This window comes from Castor canadensis, chromosome X (assembly GCF_047511655.1).
Source record: "Castor canadensis chromosome X, mCasCan1.hap1v2, whole genome shotgun sequence".
In the NCBI taxonomy this organism is placed as follows: Eukaryota; Metazoa; Chordata; class Mammalia; order Rodentia; family Castoridae; genus Castor; species Castor canadensis.
Window position 1 is genome coordinate 98,902,227 of NC_133405.1, and position 19,674 is coordinate 98,921,900.

General features: G+C 48.4%; 1 protein-coding gene across 7 annotated transcripts; it reads right to left on the reverse strand.

Moving 5' to 3' along the window:
• Positions 1 to 11,078: 11,078 nt before the first annotated feature.
• Ftsj1 (FtsJ RNA 2'-O-methyltransferase 1) lies at positions 11,079 to 17,618 on the reverse strand. Of its 7 annotated transcripts, none has more exons than XM_020178109.2 (11): positions 17,423 to 17,618; positions 17,110 to 17,315; positions 15,368 to 15,512; positions 15,044 to 15,113; positions 14,853 to 14,943; positions 14,265 to 14,343; positions 12,569 to 12,765; positions 12,380 to 12,482; positions 12,193 to 12,276; positions 11,576 to 11,679; positions 11,079 to 11,487 (listed from the first exon to the last, which is right to left on the reverse strand). In XM_020178109.2, the coding sequence occupies exons 3-11, from the start codon at positions 15,486 to 15,488 to the stop codon at positions 11,320 to 11,322; spliced, it is 1,017 nt and encodes a 338-aa protein (XP_020033698.1). In that variant the 5' UTR covers positions 15,489 to 15,512; positions 17,110 to 17,315; positions 17,423 to 17,618; the 3' UTR covers positions 11,079 to 11,319. The 7 variants fall into 7 exon arrangements, with proteins under 7 accessions (XP_020033698.1, XP_073918482.1, XP_073918486.1 ...); XM_074062381.1 differs by having other exon boundaries at positions 17,419 to 17,618; XM_074062385.1 differs by lacking the exon at positions 17,423 to 17,618 and having other exon boundaries at positions 11,576 to 11,673; positions 12,569 to 12,622; positions 12,713 to 12,765; positions 17,110 to 17,383.
• Between the last annotated feature and the right edge of the window lie 2,056 nt (positions 17,619 to 19,674).

The window sequence follows — 19,674 nt, forward strand, 5'->3', positions numbered from 1 at the left end:
TGTGTGTGTTGAGGATGTCTCCTTCCTTCGCTGGTGGACTTTGTCTTCAAGAGCAGAGCCCAGGCTGGGGAAGCCTCAGCTTCTAGCCATTATAGTCTTTGAGAACATCTGTTCTTTTCCCTATAGGTAGCTGCAGCAGTCCTCAGCAAGTCACAGTTCCAAAGCACCATTGTGCAGATGTGGAAACCAGAACCCCACGAGGCCCCTTCCCCAAGGCACCCCACAGTTACTAATCCTTATAGTCTTCCTCCTTTGTCTTCCAGGCCCCAGGATTCCCAGAATGGAAGCCCGGAGGTTCTAGAGAGAAAGCAAGCCAGGAATATCCTCCCTGGCCAGGGGGTTGACCTCCCTCACTCAGGGAGAACTTTTTGGGTGTCTTATGGATGGAATGGGGTCCTGCTAGGCCAGCATGTGGAAAAGATCCCAAGAAGCCTTTCAAAAATATATGCCACTATGCAGGGAGTCATAGTCCCAGCTACTAAGGAGGCTGAGGCAGGAGGATTGCTTAAGTCTAGGAAATCAAGACCAGCTTGGGCAACACCTCTGTGAGTCAAAACAAAAACAACAAAAATGACAACAAAACGCCTGGCACTGGAAGTTCTGCACAGCACACAGACCTAATGGTCAATGACAATATATACTGAGGCACTTACTCTGTCAAATGCCTCCGGAGAGCATGAGGTCCATATCTCGTTTAATCTCCATATCAGTAGAAGGCAGGAACCATAATTATCTGCATACTATTGATAAGGAAGCAGAAGTGCAACAGACAAAATAACTGGCCTGCGAATAGAGCCCCACCCACAGGAGTCCTCAGCACAACATGGCAGTGGGGGTGGGGCTGAATCAGAGGGTGGGAACTGGCAGTGGGGATCCTCACCCCAGTGGGTCATTCCACAACCCCACCCCCATTCCACGTCTTATGTGCAGTTCAGTTTCCTCTTTCCCTCCAGGAGCAGGGCAGAGCCCAGAACAGCCTGGATTTAGCTCTTTGTCCCAGTCCTAGTCCTTGAGGGTCACTTCAGGCAAGATGCTCTTCTCCCCCTTAGTGACCTCATACTATGAACTGGTAGATTCAGGGAAAGAATTATTTCCCAAGTGGTAATACGACAACTCATACAAATACAAAGTAAACACACATCAAAGATTTTATGTAGCTGGGGGTGTGGCCCAGTGATAGACCCTGTCCCCTAGGATCAAGTTCCAGCACTGAAAAACAAAACAAAGCATTTTGTTCATTGAAAAGCTTTTTAGGATTTTTTTTCCGACTGTGCATAGGGCTGTACTAGACACTGGCTGAGTATTGTCCTGATGCCCTGGGGCTGAGACCTTCCCATCCTTCAGGCTATGGTCACTTTCTGTCACATCTGATTTCCTTTACCTCTCAAGACATGAATGCCACCACCAGCTCACACAGTGCCTTTGGGGACTTTGGAAAAGGCTGTCCCTTCCTCTTCATGGACATAGTGTTGAGCTAGGTCCCAGGGATACTAGAGGAGCCCAGGCTGTGTGGCTGTCCCCTTTTCTTCCTTAGCCAGGTGGCCTTTGTTAGGGCACAGCCTGTACAACCATGCACTGTGACCCACTGCTGCCTGACAGTTCACAGTCAGTGTTGTTGGCCCTTTGAAGAATCTAGAAGAAAGTCATTGGCTTGGGGTTGAGGTGCAGAAGCAGGACGGTCTACATACTACACCTGAGGGCTTTTGGGGGTGAAGCTGGGCAGGGCTGGAGTCACCTTTAGGGGCAGCAGTCACCCTTCCCCAACTAGGGTCAGGAGGAGGCTTGGGGTCCCTATGCCTCCTCTGCCATGCCCAGGTGGGGCAGTGGGGTACCAGGGCTAGCAGTGGAGGTGCCTCTCCTAGCCTGGGATGCAGCCCAACCAGATGTGGCTTCCCCCATGATGGGCCATGGCTCTGGGCAAAGGGCGTGAAGTGGGAGGGGAGCGGAAGGGGGTGCTGGGTCTTGAGGAGCAGCCACCTTGCCTGTTCACCACCCATGAGCTACTCTTTCAGGCTAAATGCTTCCCTGGCTCGGGCTACAGATAGGCCAGCCACTGGCCAATGGAGAATACTGAGGCCCCAAGAGCTTGCAGAGTTCTGGACGGCTTTTAAACCTAAGGAACCTGTTCCAGAACAGATAGGTGTTTTCCCAAAAAGCCTCCTTCATCTCTGGGCTCCTCCCAGGCCCAGGCACTTGATCTCCAAGTCATGAGTCAGACACAGCTTTCTAGCCAAACAAAGTGCTTTCTCACTCCTTGGCCTTAGCCTTTCGTGTGCCCCTTGCCTTGCTGTCTGTCTTCATATCCCAGCCCTGTGCGTCCAGCTCCTCTCTGTTGCTGGGGGCCCCACTCACATGAAGCCTCCGGTGAGCACCAGGCACAGGTCTCTCTGCTCCGAGGGTCTTCCTAGCTCCTCTGTCCCATATCATGGCAACTTACAGGCCTTGCTTGTCTTCCCGGATCTCTGGAATTTGGCCCCATCCTCTCTAGTTGCCACAGAGCACTAAGCAGTGCTCAGTTTATGGGGAGGAACCTGAAGGAGGAAAGTGCCACTTTCCAAGCTCTAGCTGTGTTCCAAGTAACAAGATTTGAGACAAGCCAAATGCATCCAAATTTCACTCCCTTGGCTCTGCTGAAACCCGGATTCCCAGAGGAAGTGCATTTGTTGGTTTCCTTTATGATCCCCAGCCAAGGGTAGTTGGAAGTAAATCTGCATAACATCCCTCACTCATGTCACAGATGCATGATGAATCTCATACGTGAACTCCCAAGGATACACATGCACAGACACCAAGATCCTTACCCATGTGCACAGCTAAACACATGAACACACTCATGCACAGGGCTATGTGCACATACATGCCCAAGACCTGAAGCATGCACACCACACATACACGGGCCTCCAGAGTTACATGTGCAGACACACACAGACCTAGCCCTGTAGGCACCCCTGCATTTGTAAATACAAACATTCATGTGTATCCAGAGATACATGTGCACACACACTGAGGACCAGGGCCAAGAGCACACCTGGTCACTTCCACACACACATGCATTCATACAAGGTATATGTGCACTAATACCCAACCCCAGGTCCATGGGCAAATAGTCACCTGTGCACACATACATGTTTATGGGCACCAATGGAAATCCTCCCAGGCACACACACACACACACACACATACACACAAACACACACCACACACGCCCATGTGCAGTCTCCCAGAGACACACATATTCAGACATCCAGGTCTGGGCACATGTGTGTGTACCTGTTCATTCACACTTGCACATGAGTGGGCACCAGAGGTACACATGCATAGATAAGCACCCCGACACACACACGCACACACAAACACTCAGGCTAGCACCCATGGCTATAGGCGTTTGCTTATGGAATCTCATGCATAATCACCCTCTCCTGCATATGCATGATTGCTTCACAAATATCCTTGTCAGTGTACATGTCCCATGTACCTGCTGAGCATGGGGACCTGTACTCATGCATCTCCATGGGCGTGCACACATGCACGTGGATAGCACACAGGTATGTATAGCCACCCCTGCACCCAAAACAGCACAGCATGAACGCACGCACACGTGCCATGTATACATGCACAAAGCATGGTAAGTGTGCACACATGCGTGGAGAAACACAGCATATGCATGCACACAGTGTTACACACTCTGGGATGCACACATGTATGTGCACACGCCTTCCTGCAGGCATGCCTACCCAGTTATCCTTAGGTGTTCTCACCTATCAGTCCCGCCTGGCTGGCAGTGGCTCCCCACTCCTGCATCTGGTGAGGCACAGGCTGTGTGACACACGATTTACCTCCATTTTCTGCAGCCCCTGTGTCATCATCTTAGAGAGATTCAGACACACCTTCCTGTGGGCTGCCACCAGGCCTAAACTGACACCATTATGCCTGCTCTTCTGTACCAAGGCACAAATAGCTCTGACAGCACTGACATTGTATTAGGAAGATAAATAATCTAGAGACGATTTAAAGTCTATAGGAGCTAAGCATGGTGGCTCACACCTGTAATTATGGCACTTCAGGGGCCGAGGCAGGAGGATGGAGAACTCAATGCCAGCCTGGGCTACACAGACAGACCCTGTCTCAAAAAATATATATATATATGGGAGGATTTGCTATATGCAAACACTATGTCATTTAACATAACATTGAGCATCCGGGGAATTTGCTGGTGGTGGGGTCCTGGAACCAATCTCCTGCATAGCCTGGGGTTACCACATAGTCACATTGGGGGCTGGGGACTCACCATTTGAAATTCTTCAAGTCACAGCTCTGGGTGACAGACAATAATAAAGTGGCACCTGGAGCAGCTGCAGCCCCACCTCTGAGGATGCATTCCTAGACGTGTCTGTGCAGAAAGCACAGGTGAAGCAAGGAGCGCAAGGAGTGGCAGGCTCAATATCCCCTACCTTGCTTGCACACGATTCTTCTTTGGTTTGGGCCATTTTGTGTGCAAAGCACTGCTTTTTTTTTTTTTTTTTGGTGGTGGTGGAACTGGGCTTTGAACTCAAGGATTTGAGCTTGTAAAGCAGGTGCTCTACTGCTTGAGCCCTGCAGTCCATTTTGCTCTGGTTTTATATAGATATTGTGGTTCTGAGGTTTGAACTCAGGGCCTACACCTTGAGCCACTCCAAAGGCCTTTTTTGTGATGGGTTTTTTTGAGTTCATGAGGGTCTCATGAACTATTTGCTTAGGGCTGGCTTTGAATCACGAGCCTCCTGAACCCTATCTTCTGAGTAGCTAGGATTACAGGCATGATCCACTGGTGCCTGGCCTGCTCTGGCTATTTTGGAGATGGGGGTCTCACAAACTACTTTCCTGAATTGGCCTCAAATTCTGATCCTCTCGATCTCAGCCTCTCAAGTAGTGGAGGTTACAGGCATGAGCTGTGGGCACTCAAATAGTACTGCTCTTTTTTTTAAGTTATAATACAAATGAGAATGAAAATTTACATACAGTGATGTCACTGTTTTAGAGTAGAGCACAGTTGTGTTTTCTTTCTTTCTTTCTTTTTGAAACAGGGTCTCACTATGCAGCCCAGGTTGACCTTGAATTTATGATCTTCTTGCCTCTATCACTACTATGCTGGGATTACAGCAGTGAACTGCCATGTCTGGCCTAGTTCTCTGGATTTTCTTTTTTTTTTTTGTGGTACTGGGGCTTGAACTCAGGGCCTATACTTTCAGTCACTCCACCAGCTCTTTTCTGTGATGGGCTTTTTCAAGATAGGGTCTCGGCAACTATTTGCCCAGGCTGGCTTTGAATCACAATCTTCCTGACTTCTGCTTCCTGAGTAGCTAGGATTACAGGAATGAGCCACTGGCATCCCGCCAGAATTTTTTTTTAAGATGGAGTTCTATTTTGCTCTGAGCCCCAATGATCCTCCTGTCTCAGTCTCCTGAGTAGATTGTACTGAAACCGGAGTTGTGGACCCAAGACCCAAACTCCTGGGCTTCCACACACCAGGTCCATCCACTAGCCCCCAAATACAAATAAAGAGACATGGTGGCTGGGCTTCGGTGGCTCAAGCCAACGACTTCGGGACATAGGTTTAAATAGTCAAAGAACTGGAGGCAGGAAGAGGTATTCGTAATTAAACAGTCCCAGTCACAGGTGTGGTCTTATTCTTTAGTGGTTTCTGAGAAGTTGTTATCCAGAGTCATTGTCTCCTGGCAGTGGTCTATCCTGATGAGGTTCCACTGTTAGGGGTAGTTTCTGTACCTTGTCATGAAGATATTATCAGTTCTGTTCTGTCCTTCCGGGAATGCAAGATGATTGCAAAGTGACTGCAGAGAGAATGGCTTGGAGCAAAGACAAATACGGAACGAAGGCAGAGAGGCCAAGCTTTTTTCTTGCTTTTAGTTAATTTGTGAGTCCAAGTAAGGAGTCAGTGCTTTTAAGCAAACACAGTTTAAGCACCTCTTACACCTTGCCTGGCTCACAGAATTGTTATTTGTTTTTTTTTGTGGGAATGGAATTTGAACTCAGTGTTTGGTGCTTGCAAAGCAGGTGTTCTACTGCTTGAACCCCACCTCCAGTCTATTTTGCTCTGGTTATTTTGGAGATGGAATCTTTCAAACTATTTTTCGGGGCTGGCCTCAAACTGTGACCTTCCAGATCTCAGCCTCCCAAGCAGCTAGGATTACAGGCATGAACCACTGGCTCTTGCCCTCACAGAATTTTTTTTTTTTTTTGCGATGCTGGAGTTTGAACTTAGGGCCTACACCTTGAGCCACTCCACCAGCCCTTTTTCTGTGATGGGTCTTTTCCAAATAGGGTCTCACAAACCGTTTGTCCTGACTGGCTTCAAACCACAATCCTCCTGATCTCTGTCTCCTGAGTAGCTAGGATTACAGGTGTGAACCACCAGTTCCTGGCTATGGAACCTTTTTTTAGTAGAGCTGGAGATGTAACCCATCTGTGTGCCAGGTAAAAGCTCTACCACTAAGCTACATCCTCAGTCCACCAAAGAATATTTTTTTAAGGCACACATTCCAGCCTGGCACTGGTGTCTCCTGCCTGTAATCCTAGCTATTCAGGAGGCAGAGATCAGGAAGATGGAGGATTGAAGCCAGCCTGGGCAAATAGCTCTGCGAGACTGTATTTCAAAAAAACCCATCACATAAAAGGGCTGGTGGAGTGACTTAAGCAGTAATAGTGACTGCCTACTAAGCATGAGGCCCTGAGTTCAAACCCCAGTGCTGTTCCCCCCCCCAGCAAACATTCATATACACAAAAACACAATTACAATGAAAGCCAATTACATTGAAATACAATTATCACTATACAGTAAACTGAAACAAAATTGAGATAAAGTAGTTGTGTGTGATGTGCCACACCTGTAATCCCAGCACTTGAGAGGTTGTGGCAGGAGGATGGTGAGTTTGAGATTAGTCTGAGCTACACAGCATGACCCTGTCACACAAAAAAAAACCCAAAAATCCAAAATTGGGATGCAGTAATTAATGGGCTTGTTTATCGGAAGACCAAATTATAAGATCTGCTATCATCCACAGTGGGAAGAAATGGGTACAAAATATCAAGATGCCTGTAGCCACTGTAATAGTGGCTACAAATAGTAACTGACTTGCATCTCTGGGGAAATGGCAGATCCTGCTTTTACTGTGATTGCCTCTGTCAAGTTGAGAGTCCCCTGACATCTACCCAGATCAGGAATCCTGCTTTGGGGGGAAACCTGGACTTCATCAGGACATGCTAGGAAATGTTTGGAGAAGAGGCGAGTCCTCATACAGGCTCAAGAAATCCCCACAGCAGCAGGACCGACTTCTCTCTTTCTTTCCTTGTCCTCATGGGGGTGGCTGAGATCTCCACGCCAGGTTTGTTTGCTCACGCCCCATTGATGAGATTTGAAAACACATCATCAACTCAAGTTCTGGTTTTCCTGACCAGTAGCAGCTTCTCAGGTCTCCCAACTTGCCAGCTAATCACAGGTCAAAGATTAAAAAAAAAAGAGCTTCAAACAACAACAATGTATTAGTAAACTGCTAACAGTTGTATAACTTTTTTTTCTACTTTTACTGTGAACCACAACATAGGAAAATGCATAAAGCAGAGACCAGGTTATGGTGGCTCATACCTGTAATCCCAACTACTTGTGAGGTGGAGATAGGAGGCTTGCAGTTCAATGCCAGTTCAGGCAAAAAGTTAGCAAGACCCCATCTCAAAGAACAAGCTGGGGACTGAAGGTGTGGCTCATGTGGTAGAGTCCCCACTTTGTAAGTGTAAAGCCCAAACTGGGCATGGTGGCATACAGCCTGTGATCCCAGCTACGTGGGAGGCAGAGATAGGAGGATTGTGGTCTGAAGCCAACCACGGACAAAAAGTGTGAGACCCTATCTGAAAAATAACTAAGGCCAAAATGACTGGGGGGCATGATTCAAGTGGTAGAGTGCCTGCTTAGCAAGCTTGAGGTCATGAGTTCAAACCTCAGTATTGCCAAAAAAAAAAAAAAGAAAGAAAAGAAAAAATGCATATACTATAGTTAGGACGGGTGGGCCAGGCCTGTATCTCTAGGACTTGGGAGGCAGAGGCAGAATTGTGAATTCAAGGCTAGCCTGAGCTATATAATGAGACCCCATCTCAAAAAGCAAACCAAAAATGACTAAGATATATGTTTGGCTTATAAACTGGGTGCTATTTTGTATAACTGTAGGCTGTGTGGTTCCCCACAGTTTAATGGGAACACTACTACAAATACTGCCGCTCTGCATATCCCAGAAAACATGTAGCTTCGGTAGGTAGTATCTAAGAGTTTTCAAGAACCAGGGTTCTAATTATTGTGTATTCTTTCAAAATACTTAGTGTTATCAATCTTTTTCAGTGTTTTTTTGGCAGCACTGGGGCTTGAACTCAGGGTCTCATGCTTGCTAGGCAGGTGCTCTTACTGCTTAAGCCACTACTCTGTCAGCCCAATCTTTTTTCGTGTGACCTTGCATTTTCCCGATGGGTAGCTTTTCATATCTCACTGGCCACTCATGCTTGTTGTTTCCATGATTTACAGGAACCCAGGGTCTCATGCATGCTAGGCAAACACCCTACCACTGAGCTTTAACCCTAGAATTGTGTTTTTTTATACAGGGTCTCACTATGCAACCCAGGCCAGTCTCAAACTTGCAATCCTCCTGCCTCATGCTCCTGAGTGCTGGGATTAACAGATATGGGCCACCACAGCCAGCTAAAATGTCTTTTTTTTTTTTGGTGGGATTGGGATTTGAACTCAGGGCTTTGCATTTATAAAGCAGGCACTCTACTGCTGGAGCCATACCTCTAGTTCATTTTGCTTTGGTTTATTTTAGAAATGGGGTCTTGTGAACTATTTGCCCTGACTAGCCCCAAACTGAGATCCTCCTGATCTCAGTCTCCCAAGTAGCTAGGATTACAGGTGTGATCACTGGTGCTGCCCTAAGATGTCTTTTTAGCAGAAGACTTAGTCTGAATAGCCTGTGAGGCCATTGCCAGAAAAGGACACCCTCTAACATCTGAGTTTAGCCCATTGTGCTACAGAATTGGCCCCTTGCTCAGGAACAGTTCCACCTTTGGAATGCTCTTTCCCCAGATAAGCACTACCTCAGCTTAATCACTACCTCGGGGAGGCCTTCCATCACAACACCCCCCCTTCTTTGGTGGTACTGGGGTTTGAACTCAGGACCTCATGCTTGCTAGGCAGACACTCTACCACTTGAACCACCCCACCAGTCATTTTTTGTTTATTTTTCAGGTAGGGGATTTGTTCCCCCCCCCCTCCCCGCCACCCGGGATTGGCCTTAAACCATGATCCTTATGCCTCCCAGGTAGCTGAGGTTAGAGGTGTGCCCCACCATGTTGGGCTCCAATTACAACCTTTCTAAAAACTATGAATGGGGGCTGGGGCACAGCTCTAGCAGTAGAGCACCTGCTTAGCAAGCAGCATGCCTAGGTTCAATCACTGGCACTGAAACAAAAGCTGGGCACCAGGGGCTCACGCCTGTAATCCTAGCTACTTGGGAGGCTGATTAGGAGGATCATGGCTCAACACCAGTCTGGGCAAATAGTCTGAGATCCCATCTCCAAAGTAACCATTGCAGGGCTGGTGGGGTGGTCCAAGTTTTACAAGCGCAAAGCCCTGAGTTTAAACCCCAGTCCCACTAAAAACAAAACAAAAGCACCTACAAACAGCTATTATGCTCAGAATTTGACTCTCTTCACTCTGCTTTACCTTTTCCTTTCATATCCCTTATCATTTCTACAGAGCACATATATAGTCATGCATCGTTTAATGAAAGAGACAAATTGAGGGGGATGCGTCCTTAAGTGATTTTGTCATTGTGCAAACATCAGAGTGTACTTGCATGAAACTAGAAGTCACTAGGTGATACAATCTTATGGAACTACTGTCATATATGTAGTCCTTTTCGGTTTTTTGTGGTACTGGGGTTTGAACTTAGAGCCTCTCGCTTGCTAGTCAGGTGCTCTACCACTTGAGCCACTCCACCAGCTCTTTCTTGTGAAGGGTTTTTTAGACAGGGTCTTGCCAACTATTTGCCTGGGCTGGTTTCCAACCTTGATCCTCCTATCTCTGCCTCCCAAGTAGCTAGGATTACAGACCTGAGCCACTGGCACCATGTGCTCCTTTTTTGACCAAAATGTTATTATGTGGCACATGACTGTGTTGCAAGATATACATACCAGGAAACACAAGTTGTACATTATATGTTCATTTGTAGACTGTTAGACTGTTTCATTGTTCATTTCCTCTTTCTCAAGCAAGCAGCTCTGTGAGGGCTGAACTATTTGCCTGTTTTGTTCCCTTCTCTATCTCTAAACCTAGGAGAATGCCTGGTACACAGTGTATACTTTGTAATTGTTTACTGAATGCCTCAATATATAACACTTTAAATGCCTAAAGCAGTTCCCAGCTTGTAACAGATACTCAATAAATGTTTGTAGACTGAAATCTTTTTTTTTTTTTTGGCAATATTGGAGTTGAGCCACACCTCCAGCCCTGAAATCTTTTCTTTTGAGACAGGGTCTCACTATGTAGTCCAGGTTGATCTTGAACTTGTGATCCTCTTGTCTCCGTGTCTTGAATGCTGGGATTATAGGATGCTTGGGTATTGACTGAAATCTTATCAATTGCTGCAACATTTCAAAGATGAAATTTACTTATTCTGTGATGCTGGGGATGGAACCCAGGGCCTTCCTCATGCTAGGCAAGTGGTTCACCCAGCTGTTGGCAGACTGAGTTAGGTGGACTGCTTGAGCCCAGGAGTTCAAGACTAGCCTAGGCAACATAACAAAAGCCCCATCTCAAAAAGCAAAGTGCCCCATACTCAGACATTCCAGCTACTTAGGAGTTGGAGGCAGGAGCAATCTCAAGTTTGAGGCCACCAGGGCAAAGCTACCTGCGAGGTACTATCTGAAAAATAAAACAAAGCGAAAGGGCTGGAGGTGTGGCTCAAGTGGAAGAGCACTTGGCTAGCAAGCTCAAGGCCCTGGGTTCAACCCTCCAGTACCACATAAAAACAGGCAAACTTACCTTTATTTGTTAAGTGAATACTTTATTTCATTGTCTTCCATCTACCCAAGAAAAAGAAAAGGGACTCAGATATTTGGCTACATTTTTCCATCTGTCATGCTTGGATTCATCCATTGGTTTTATAGTTATTGGGAGGCGGGAAGAGGAACCACTTGAGTCAGAGTGGAAAGAGGCACACTAGGAAGGGGTCAATGTGGACTCAGAGCCCCATTTGCAGACCTAAGGCCCAGGAAGGTGTGGTGCTAAGGAGTGGGCTGGGGCACCACATCCACTTGGCTGATGGGGCAGTCCTGGGGGCGAATCTCTTTGGCCAGTTGCCCCTTCTTCTTCAGTGTGCAGGCCTCCTGGTACGGGGGTGAGATGGGGGGCTGGGTGGGTGGAGTGTACTTGTACCCGGAGCCATCCTCTAGCTGTGGACACACAGGAAGTGGGCAGATGATGAGGACCTGAGAAGCTAGAACAGCCTCCCCACCCATCTCCTGCTGTCCAGACACTCACCTCGAGTGGGTAACTGCGGTCTGAGTCATAGGCGCTCAGGTCCCCACAGGTCACAAAAGGCACAATGATGCGGGTGGGACCATCCAATTGGTTGAAATCTGGGTCTTAGAAGAAGGTGGAGGGAAGACTGAGAATGGGGCTAGTCATACTCAGGGTGCAGTGGTCCGCCCCACATATCCCCCGGCACCCCATCCTATGGTTCCCGTCACCTCTTCAGGGGCTCCCCTGATGACCACTTCTCAAACACCAGCTGCTGCTCTGGTGTTTCAGTGCACTCATACCCACCTGGCATTTTAGTGTGCACTGTTAGGAACTTGCCTCAGATGACACCTCCCCAGGGGCAGGCTCCGTCATCTTTGCCCACCAGGGGTAAGGCTACAGATCTGCATGGGGCAGGTGGAGTCTTCCCTAGAACAGGGCTTAGAATTCTGCTGGGACAGAATTTTCATTAGGACCAAGAGTTCCCACTAAGGGATGGTCTGCACTGAAGTGTCTCTTGGTATATACTATCCCTAAGGGTTTGGAACTGCCACCACACATGTGTGCTGTCACCACACATCAGCTACATGAGGCTGGGGGCAGCTCCCCAGAGACAGGCCCCCAGCCCTAGCTCTCACCGTATGAGTGGTCCAGCAGGGGTCTGGATAGGTCTGCCACAAAGCCCTCAGGAGGGTCATAACCTCGACAGACAGCAAAGGCCTCTGTGGAGAGAATCTGGAGTAAGGGGTAATTGACTGTTACCCCCACACCTCACACAGGTCACATTCCTCAGCACTTCCTTATCACCAGGCCCACCCCACTGACCGATGCTGGAGTTCCGGCTGCTCCGGGGCTTGGCACAGAGTACACTGGAGAAGAAGACACGCAGCTGGCTATAGAGCAGTGTCACATCCCGGCCTCGGAATATCTGCAGGGTGGGGAGGTCAAGATGGAGGAGTAAAGGCAGCCTTCAGGGACCTCTCTCTCTACCTGACCAGCTTCCCCAAGACTTACCTTGGCCACAAAGCAGCCCCCTGGCTTCAAGACATGCGTAGCAATGTTCAGAGCCTGTGGGCAGGACAGATGGCTAAGGGTGAAGCCGAGGCTGAGGTGGCCAAGAGGGACCAAAGGAGGACAAGGGCTGCCAGGGTTACTCACAGCTAGGAGGAGCTGGGCCTGCATGTACTCATCCACATCATGGAGGCCAGTGACTGTGGTGAGAGGAACAATGTTAGGGGCCCCTCTGGTCCTATGCACCTTCTTGTACCAGACAGATCAGAAAGCTAAAACGACACTTCAGGCTCTCTGTGCTGAGGTTCTAGATGCAAATTACTGTCTATCAACTGGATGCAACCTGAGCTCCTGACCCTTAGGAAGTCATTTTAATCCTCATGACAACCTCACATACTATCAGCATTATGGTTCTCCCTCCAGCCCAGATGGCCACTCTGAGGTTGAGTCACAGACCAGACTCCACATGATTAAGTCCAAATCCAAACTACTGAACTCCCTCCCCAAAGCTGCTCCTCTCACCAACTTCCCCACGTCACTTGACCCTTTTAGTTGTACCAAAAACCTTAGTTTTCTTTGACTTTTCCCCCCCTTCATCACAACCCCTAGCAAATCCTGTGAGCTCTGCTTTCCGAAGACCTTGTTGAAGTGACCCTCTTCTCCTTCCCACTTGGGCCACCACACTGTCATCATTCACCTAGAGTACTGTGTGTCCCTTCCCTGGCTTCCGCCTTTGCCCCTCACACTGCACAAGCAGCCTGGAATCCTGTTACAATCCGAACCAGGCATAGTCTTCCTCTGCACACAACCTTCTCATAGTTTTCTCCAAGTTCTCATCTCAGTAAAAAAGGCAACATCCTCACTATAGCCCACCAGTATCTGTACCCTGTCAGCTCTCTGACTCATTTCCTGTCACTCTCCCTTACTCTGTTCCAACCACACTGATCTCTTTGCTGTCCTTCATACACACTAAGTACTCTTTTGCCTCAGGACCTTTGCACAAGCTGAACTTTGTCTGAACTTCTCTTCCTCCAGACATATTCATGACTTACTCCCTCGGCTTCTTTAGGTCTTTGCTGTCAAGTCAGTAAGGCCTTTCTTGTCCACTTTATTCAAAATTCCAACAGGTACTTCCCGCTTCCCTGCCTGTTTCACGGTTTTCCTTTAGTACCTATTACTTTTTAACATGCTACATAGCTCAACCATTTCTTTCCTTTTTCATCTGCTTCCACTAAAACATCAGCTCCATGAGGTTAGAGATCAGTGGATTTTTTTTCTTGAATGTTGTCCCAACAAAACAGTGCTCAGACAATGTGCTTTAAATGAATAGCTAATTGAAGGATGAAAGAAAAGCATGAATGGTTAGATGGGACTGGACCGCTACGCAGACAGCTGAGAGCAGGGAGGAGTAGACAAAAGGCACAAAACTGAAAGGGAAGGCTGGAGGTGTAGCTCAGTGGCAAAGTGCTTGCTTAGTATGTGCGAGGCCATGGGTTCTATCTCTAGCACAGCAAAAATAACAAAGGAGCCAACCTGAAAGGGGAAGCATGGGGGTGGGAAGAAGACAGAAACAGACAGGCAGCAGAAGTGGGAAGAAGTTGCCAGATAGGGAGAAAAGCTGAGAGCAGAGGGAAGAGGCAGAAAATATCATCTGAGATAGGAGATACAGAGTAGGACACTGGTCCTGCATCCCATTTACCGTCAGGAGCCCCATCGCACACCACTAGGTCGGCAGGGCAGCCCTCAAAGTGCTGGATGATCTCCTTGGCGGTGGAAAGCTATGGAGAGAGGGAGGGAATGAGTGGTCCAGGGCCCCCCACTGCTGCCCTCAACCCCCACCTGCTATGGTCCTGGACCCAAAGCCTCTGGGTCAGCCATGTTCACAGGCTTTGCCAACCCATCTCTGGGCACCCAGTGTCATTATTTCTTGTGGTCTCTCTGCAATGACAATCTGTTGGTTCTGTTTCTCTGTTTAATTTCTGTCTCTCTCTCTATTTTGCAGTGCTGGGGATGGACCTGGGGGCCTTAGTTATGCTAGGCAAACACTCTACAACCGAGCTATACTTCCAGCTATCTCCCTTTTTCTTCTTTTGTTTTTTTGAGATGGGGTCTTGCTAGGTAGTCCAGGATGACCTTCAACTTGCAGTTCTCCTGCCTGAGCCTCTTGAGTGCTGGGATTACAGGTGTGTAATCCTAGCTCTTTTGTTTCTATAGCTGTCTCTCTTCTATGTTCCACAGCCCCCAGGTGGGGGCCTTCACACCCCAGAACCTTCAGCTATGTTCTCACCTGTGTGATGTCTCCCTGAATCTGTATCACACCTGGTAGAGGGGCCATAGCCTGCAAGTCCACAGCTACCACGTGGCCAGATCCCTGGCCCCTGTGGACAATGTGGCCCATGTCAGCCCTGTTTTACTCCCAGCTCCTCCCCCCCACCTGCCCCCCTCCCTGGACCCCTCAGCTAGGCCCCCTGCACTCACCCGATCTTCTGGCTCAGCACCTGGCTCCAGCTGCCCGGGGCTGCACACAGGTCAACTGCCCGTGTCACGCCTGGGCACATATAGTCAAAGTGTCAGCTGCACCCAATGCTCCAACCTGAGAACCCTGCAAAGTTCATCCCTCGCCCCTGGGGAGCACCTGTGTCTACATGCTGCTCAGGTGCCCATGTCCTCTAGGATCTTTGTTCCATCTTCCTGCCAGTCTCCCTACCCCAGAGACCCTCCGAATCAGCCCACCCACCACAGGGAGCTCTGCAGACCTAGCCTATCCCCCTCTCCCAGGTGACTTGCACGCCAGTCAGGGACCTTGGAAGAGCTGAAATTCCTCATCGAGTTGTAGCAGCTTGAAGGCACTTCGGGCTCGCCAGCCATTCTCCTTGGCCAGGCGGTAGTAGACATCCCGCTTGTCCTTTGATGTCCGTCCCATCTCACGCACTGTCGGCCCAGCAACCTGCCAGCAGTCAGCAGACGTTGGCCTGTATCAATTCTCAGGGGAGTAGGCCACCACCTACCTACATAGGGCAGAGAAAACTATGCATGCCCAACTTAGCTTATGTGACCCATGTGACAGCTCACTCAACGCACAGGAAGACTAAAGAAGTCCAGGCCTGGAGGACCCTGTCACTGTCACTGAGCTTGACACACAGACCTCCCCATCACTTACTCCTTGATCCCACCAAAGACCCCCACAAACCCAACACTTACCTGATAGATGATCCATTACCAGCCCTGTCCACCTCTCTTCACTGTCACCGACACTCCTCATAGTAATCTCAGTGACTCCCAATCCTTCTCTGTCATCTCACCCCCATTAACATCTCCTGACCATCTCCCTGGTTGTCCCCATGTCCCTGGATTCATAGGGCCTTCATAGGTCCCCGTTAATCCCTTGCTTTCCACTCTGTCACTCTAATACTACCTCACTGTAATATCTCCCACTCCTTAATATTTGTCCGTCCCTGCTATAATCCATTAATCCCCTAAATGATTAGCCTCCCAGCAATTCCTTTGTTGTTGTTTTTCGAGGTACTGGGATTTGAACTCAGGGCCTATGCCTTGAGCCACTCCACCAGCCGTGTTTTTTTGTGTTGGGATTTTCGAGATAGGGTCTTACAAACTATTTGTCCAGGCTGGGTTTGAATCATCCTGGTCTCTGCCTCCTGAGTAGCTACGATTACAGGGCGAGAGCCACTGGCGCTCAGCCCAGCAATTCCTTTATGACTACATCCTTGCCCCTAGTAATGCTTGGAGAACCCCCTCCCCCATTAACTGAAACTTGCAACTGACCCTCACAATCACAGCACCGGCCTCCAGTATTCCCTTCCTAACATATACTCACATTACTCTCTGTGCTCACACAAGAGTTCCCTCCCCATGCTCTCAGAGCCTACTCTGCCCTCCCAACAGCTTTCTCTTACCCTCTCTTTGCACACTTGCTTACTCTGTCCCTATTAATTCCTCCCTGGTCATACTTTAATCCGTTGATCATGATCCACACCTGTATTTATTATTCCCTCCATAGTCTCACCATTGGCATTTGGATTACTATGTCCCATCGCTTTTTATTAGCCTGCTTAAATATCATTTCTCCATCGACCGCTCAACGCTCTCATCCACATCGGACTTCTTCTAGTTGTCAACTCTACAACCCCCTCATTATTAAATCCCGTCTGCCCCAATAAACATTTCAACTAAAATACCACTAGTCTTCATTGATTTCCCAGTAACAACTCACCTTCCATGAACAGCCCTCTGGCTACAATCCCGGTCCCTCCTCCTCATCCCAAACACCATGGCCCCATTGGGACTAACGGATTCCGCTCTAGGCGGCTCTGTGGATACCTGGACTGTGGCGTCGCCACACGCCCTAGCCGGAGAGCTCACCCCGCAGTTTAGTCCCCTGCTGTAGACAAACTTTGGGTCTGGAACCCATCCGGTGCAGATCGGCCGGGAGCGGACCTCCCTCCCTCCGTCCCCTGGGCGGGACAGTGCAGGCGTGTCTCCGGTTTCGGCCGGGAATGCTCCTACTCCGGTGCCCCACGGCCTACCTTAGCTCTCGGAACAGACAGGAGCGGGAGGAAAAGGCTGGTCCCACGATACACGCCAGCAACCAGAGCCTCGGCAAGAGCGCAAACCGGTGAGCAATGGTAGAGCTTCACTTGGTGTTGGTAGTTGACTCGGATGCCTGTGGCACATGCCTAAAGGTGATCGCAGCGTGGCTGACACTGAGGCTCGGGAGAGGTCCGGAACCAACCTGATGATGGGAGTACCACGTGACTCCCATCATCTTTTGACGACAAATCCGCTTCACTCGAACTGTCATTCCCAGCATGCAACGGCGAGCCAAATTCACTCACGTACTGTGTGGCCAGAACGTCACGTCGCACGAAAACTGATTTTTCGTTCTTTTGTTCTCAGGCCAAGGTCGAATCCCACTGCTCAGGAGGCCGAAGCAGGAGAAGGGCGAGTTCGAGGCCAGAGTGGGCAATATTAGGAGTTCCAGGCCAGCCTGGGCTACATAGTGAAACCTGGTGTCAAAAACAAGGGAGGTGGGGCTAAAATCGGTTTACTCCGCCTTCCTTTTTGGACCTTGATGGTCATCGAGCCTAAAGACTACATTTCCCAACATGCAACTGCTCACTCGTTTTACCATAGCGAAATTACCCCGGGCAGCGTGAAATTGAGAATAAGGAAAGGACGTTGATAAAGTGCGCGAGCGCGCGAAGCTACTCTGCTAGAATTTCAAATCCCGCTTCCGCTAGTTGTAGTGCTGCCTTTAAGTTACCCGTCTCAGAACTTCAGTTTCTCCATCTGGAAAACGGGGATTATCAGTGCTGCACAATTCACAGCGTTACTGGGAGAGAGTTAACGAGGTGTAGTTTAGGATGCTATCCGTCCTTTCGTAGTTCTGTGTTCTTCAAACTCTTTTTTAAAAAACAGTTTTAGCTCTGACCCACTAATAAAGAATACATGTATATATAGAAAGAGAGAGAGATCTATATATCTATCCATATCTGTGTATCTATATATCACGATCGAGTGCACAAAACATAAAATGTAATAATGAAGCAGCGTTTACCAAGTGCTCTCGGTGTGCTGGTCAATGGTTAACCGGCTTTTGGCAGGGGCATGTGGGAGTAGGGAATCTGTTTTCTACTATTTGTCAGTTTCCATGGTTTACATCCCTTGTCAGATTTCCAGTAACCGACGTGTAGTTACTAAACACGGGATTCAGCCGTGCACCATTATATATTATTTCTACCGTACAGATAAAATAGGGATAAAATGGCCTCAGGAGCACAGAGTGAGTGAAAAATTAGAATGTTTTGAATTTTGAGTATTTATGACCTTTAAAAATCAAATTCATTTCATTGCAAATTTATAGCATTTCGTTTTTCTGCTTGTTTTGACATAGGGGCTCACTAGATAGTGATCCCTCTGCTTCCTCCCCAGTGCAGAGATGACAGGCTCAGGTCAACACTCTGGCTCAGCATTTCTTTTTTCTTTTTTTTCTTTTTTTTTTTTTTTTGCAGTACAGGGATTTGAACTCGGGGCTTCACACTTGCTAGGCACTTGCTCTACCAGTTGAACCACTATGCCAGCCTTTTGTGTATGTGTGTGTGATATGTTTTTTCCAGAGAGGGTTTCACAGGGCTGGCTTTGAACCACAGTCTCTGCCTCCTGAGTAGCTATGATTACAGGTGTGAGTCACTGGTGCCCAGCTTGAACTCTTTCTTTTGGCAGTACTGGGGGTTGAATTGAGGTCTTTGTGCTGACACTCTACCACTTGAACTACACCACCAGCCCAAGGAACTCTTGAGCTGAAGTGATCCTCCTCCCTCAGCCTGCAGTCCCAGCTACTTTTCCCCCATGCTATTGTAGATGACAGGTCAGGGAAGGCTTTTCTGTGGCAGTGACATGGAGCTGAGACCTGCAGGGGAACACACCCTGGAGAAAGTGCATTCGGGAAGGGGGAACACCAGATTCAAAGACCTGCGCAGGAAGGAGTTTGGCAAGAATTCAAGGAACTGAAGGATGCCTCATTCCTGTGATAGTTTTGTTTTTGAGGGTTTTTTTCCCTTTGGCTTTTTATTTTTTTATATTTTGGCAGCACTTGCTCTCTACCACTTGAGCCACTGCCAGCCTCCCCCCTCCCGCTTTTTATTTATTTATTTGCGGTACTGGGACTTGAACTCAGGGCCTTCACCTTGAGCCACTCCACCAGCCTTTTGTGTGATGGATATTTTCAAGATAGGTTTTCTCCAACTATTTGCTTGGGCTGGCTTTGAACCACGATCCTCCTGATCTCTGCCTCCTGAGTAGCTAGGATTACAGGCATGAGCCACCAGTGCCCAGCAGAAAGTGCATTTTTTTTTACAGCATTGTGTCATACCATCCCTTGGGCCCTCTGCTGGAAAAGTAGAGGCAAGTCTCAAATAATGTCTTTTTTTATTATAAATGTGAAGCCCTGAGTTCAAACTCCAGTCCCACCAAAAAAATTGCAATCAAATTATGTCTTTTTCATTGTATACTCTTGGTTTATAGATGCAGGACAGTACTGTACCATACCTCTGTGAACGGAAAAATTCCCTGAATCAGTTTTATGTTACATA